At 54.3% G+C, this 3,319-nt stretch overlaps 1 protein-coding gene across 1 annotated transcript in view; it reads right to left on the bottom strand.

The window, feature by feature from the left end:
* Positions 1-245: 245 nt before the first annotated feature.
* hey1 (hes-related family bHLH transcription factor with YRPW motif 1) overlaps positions 246-3,319 on the bottom strand; it is a 3,187-nt gene continuing 113 nt past the window's right edge. The window contains 6 exon segments of the mRNA XM_042075664.1: positions 246-841; positions 844-1,100; positions 1,456-1,537; positions 1,703-1,786; positions 1,886-1,961; positions 2,307-3,319. The exon segment at positions 2,307-3,319 is cut by the window's right edge and continues 113 nt beyond it. Of these exon segments, the coding sequence (XP_041931598.1) occupies positions 500-841; positions 844-1,100; positions 1,456-1,537; positions 1,703-1,786; positions 1,886-1,961; positions 2,307-2,392 (927 nt within the window). The 5' untranslated portion in view covers positions 2,393-3,319 and the 3' untranslated portion in view covers positions 246-499.

Here is a 3,319-nt window from a genome sequence, read left to right as displayed (position 1 = left end):
TTTCCCTCTCTCTCTGCCCCCTCTTTCTCTCCCTCTGTCTCATTCTCTCTCTCTCTCTCTCTCTCTCTCTCTCTGTTGGGCACCAGCTCAGTACACTTGTTCCCCAGAAACAAAAGGGTCACAGTTTTGCAGTTTTGCTGGGAAGTTAATTGGCAGAAGCTTCACCATCTGTGGAGGACCGGGGGGGGGGTCACACTGGGGGGGTCACACTGGGGGGGTCCTGAGAAAGCCACGGGAGGGTCGGGGAACACTTGGGGGGTGGGGGGGGGGGGGTTATATTACTCACTGTCATAGCAACTTGAACTTGTCTAGACGGGCAGTTCTGCCAGCCTATGTCCATCGGGGGGGGCAGACTGGCCACAGCACTGTCCATCGGGGGTTGGGGTCACACTGTCCATCAGCGTCCAGCTTCACTGGGCGCGCTCAGTCTGTCCCTCTCAGGCGCTCTGGGCATGGGGCTGTGCGCACGGCTCAGAGGTCAGAGGTCAGAGTTGAGAGGTCAGAAGGCTCCGATCTCCATGCTCCAGGGCCGGTAGGGCTTGGCGTTGGCGGGGGAGGGGGAGGGGGAGAGCAGCGGGAAGGTGCCCAGGGGGAAGGGGAACGCAGAGAGAGAGGCCAGCAGCGGGGACGTCAGCTTGACCGCTGCGCTGACCGGGGGCCTCGGGAGGGACGCCACGCCGCCGAGCATGCTGGGAAGGAGGCCGTCAGACGAGGAGGGAGGGCTGGAGGAGCGGCCGGCCGCCCCCACAGGGGACGAAGACGCGGACGAAGCGCCGGGCGACGCTGACGAGGAAGAGGAAGGTGAGGAGGAGGAGGGGGGGCTGTGTGCGCTCCTGGCGGGGGGGGGGGGGGCAGGAGGAGGTGGTGGTGGTGTGGGGGGGGCAGGTGCGGGGGGGCCGAGCCCCAGCCCAGGTGAGCTAGCCCAGAGTGGGCCTCGCGCTGCAGACCGTAGCTGCTGAGGTGCGACACCAGACGCGCGCGCAGCGGGTCAGCAGCGTCCAGCCCCTCCATCAGGCTCAGGTAGCGTGCCGTCTCCGCCACACACTCGCGGAAGCCCAGGCCACGGTACTCCATGGCCAGCGCGTGGCCATCGAAGAAGCCTGAGGAGTGCAGAGGGACAGGAAGTTATTACACACACACACACACACACACACACACACACACACACACACACACGCCTCTTTGGGCTGACAGGAAACACCTCCACACACACACACACACACACACACACACACACACACACGCTCCTCTTGACACATACTACACACCGACTTACACACACAAACACACACACACACTACATGTGCTCACTTTCCTCCTTTGCTAAGAAGTTTTGAAAAAATAAAATCTGACAATAAATTCACAAACGCTACAGACAACAAAATAATACGTTAGAATTCAAATTAGCGTTAGAATATATTTGATTCAAATTAGCGTTAGAATATATTTTTTTACCTTTGCCGCCCGCGGCATGGAGCATCTTGAGGTGGTCCACCGTCATCTGCAGAATCTCGGCTTTCTCCAGTTTGGCGGAGCCCTGCGCGGTACAGAACGGGGCACATTAACGTTCCACTCAAGGGTTCTGCACCTCGCTTAAAAGTATCGTCCGAGTATTGTGTGCCTCCGTTCAAACGACACGTAAACCGAATATCGCGCAAGCAGTAGGTGCGCATGATACGGGTAGCTACTCGCGCAGGCTCACCTGTTTCTCAAAGGCGCTGGGAACAAGCCGCCGCAGCTCCGAGAGGCTGTTATTGATGCGGTCACGGCGACGTTTCTCTATTATCTATGAAGGAATGAAAGAGAAATGGTTAGCAATAGTAAAAAACCAACCGATACGGTCATCCTATAGGCCTACGCATTAAAGAGGCGGATTTTAACTCACCCCACGACGACGCTTTCTCGCCTGCACCTGAGTAGTTGTGGAAGGTGACATTGGTCCCAGAGGAGAATTCAGGCTCCTGAAAACACACATATGAAGTTTAGTTTTTCAGAAATAAAGACAAAAAAGTGCAGCCTTATAGTCAATTATGACGCATGTCTTTGGTCGTCGGTTCACTTTCACGCACAACACTGAGATGTCAATAACAACATTATTCCAAACATATTAACTATGACAAACTATTAAAAATTAAAAATCACGTGAACAATGTAACAGTTTTGTTAACTAACTAAGTAATATAGGAGCACGAGCAATAAACAGATATGCAAAGTAAAATATCCTTTTGAAAATATGACGCATTATTCATTTAGTCAGAATGAATCTAATTAATCTTGTCAGAATTGTCAAGAATCATTCCACTGACCCATTTTCGTCAGCACTCTCCTTCTCGACTTCGATATTTTCCTCCAGTTCGCTATCTGACGAGCTGAAGTCGTGATTTCGCTTCATGGTGTCCGTAGTAGTTGGCAGAAACAGAGTAGTCCTTGTGCTCGCGAGTCTCGACTGTACAACTGTCAGGTGCGCCCGCAGCCCATCCGTTTAAAGCACGCAGCGTTCCCACGGTGTCGTTTCAACGCAAAGACCAGCCAAGAAGGGCGGGGCGTCAGACAAACACAGCCAATTAGTGGAGTATGTTGGGATTGAGTGACAGTACAGTTGCTGATGAACCGATCGTAAACACGCCCCTCTCCTTTGAGTATTCTTGACAAAGGGTCTATGGACTGTCCGTCCGTGACTGTCGCGCTCCGCCCCGTGTTCCGCCTGCACCGGGGCCGTCTGGCTTGTCCGCCAGGAGTGGCTGGCCGGCTGTCAGCACGCGCTGGCCGTGGGAAAGTTTCTTAGAGCAGTGCTGATAACCAATCCGGGCCGACGGCCGTCTCCGGCGCTGGAATGAATGGGGCAATTGGTCCGGGCGACGGGCGGTCTGCGAGCGAGCGTGTGAACCTGTAATCTAATACGAACTCATCCGAAGGAGCGCAGCCGCGAGGAGGGCGGAGGAGGAAGCCCGTCTAATCTTACCCCGAGGAGAAGGAGCATGCGCCCTAAAGACACACATCGGCGGGGAGCGGTGCGCCCTAACAAAAGCGCGAATGTCTCGAAGGCTGCTGCCGCATCCCCGCCACATGTACAAACAGCACGGGCGGCGCCTGCGAGAGCAGCAAGTAGCACCAGTGATTTCAGAACAATCTGAGAGGCCATGTTGGGTCCGTAGCCTACGCTGACAGACGGATGGAGGGAGCGGGCGCATTAGATAAAACAAACCCCTCCATGCGTCACAGTACATAACAGAGATCGTGGTGGACCATATTAAACCTATAATAAATTAATGGATTTTAATGATGATTTGATAGTTGTCTATGATTTCATATGCCCCAT

The sequence above is a fragment of the Alosa sapidissima genome, chromosome 21 (genome assembly GCF_018492685.1).
Source record: "Alosa sapidissima isolate fAloSap1 chromosome 21, fAloSap1.pri, whole genome shotgun sequence".
NCBI lineage: Eukaryota > Metazoa > Chordata > Actinopteri > Clupeiformes > Clupeidae > Alosa > Alosa sapidissima.
The sequence above is the reverse complement of the archived record's forward strand: the minus strand, read 5'-3'. Positions and strand labels throughout refer to the sequence as shown.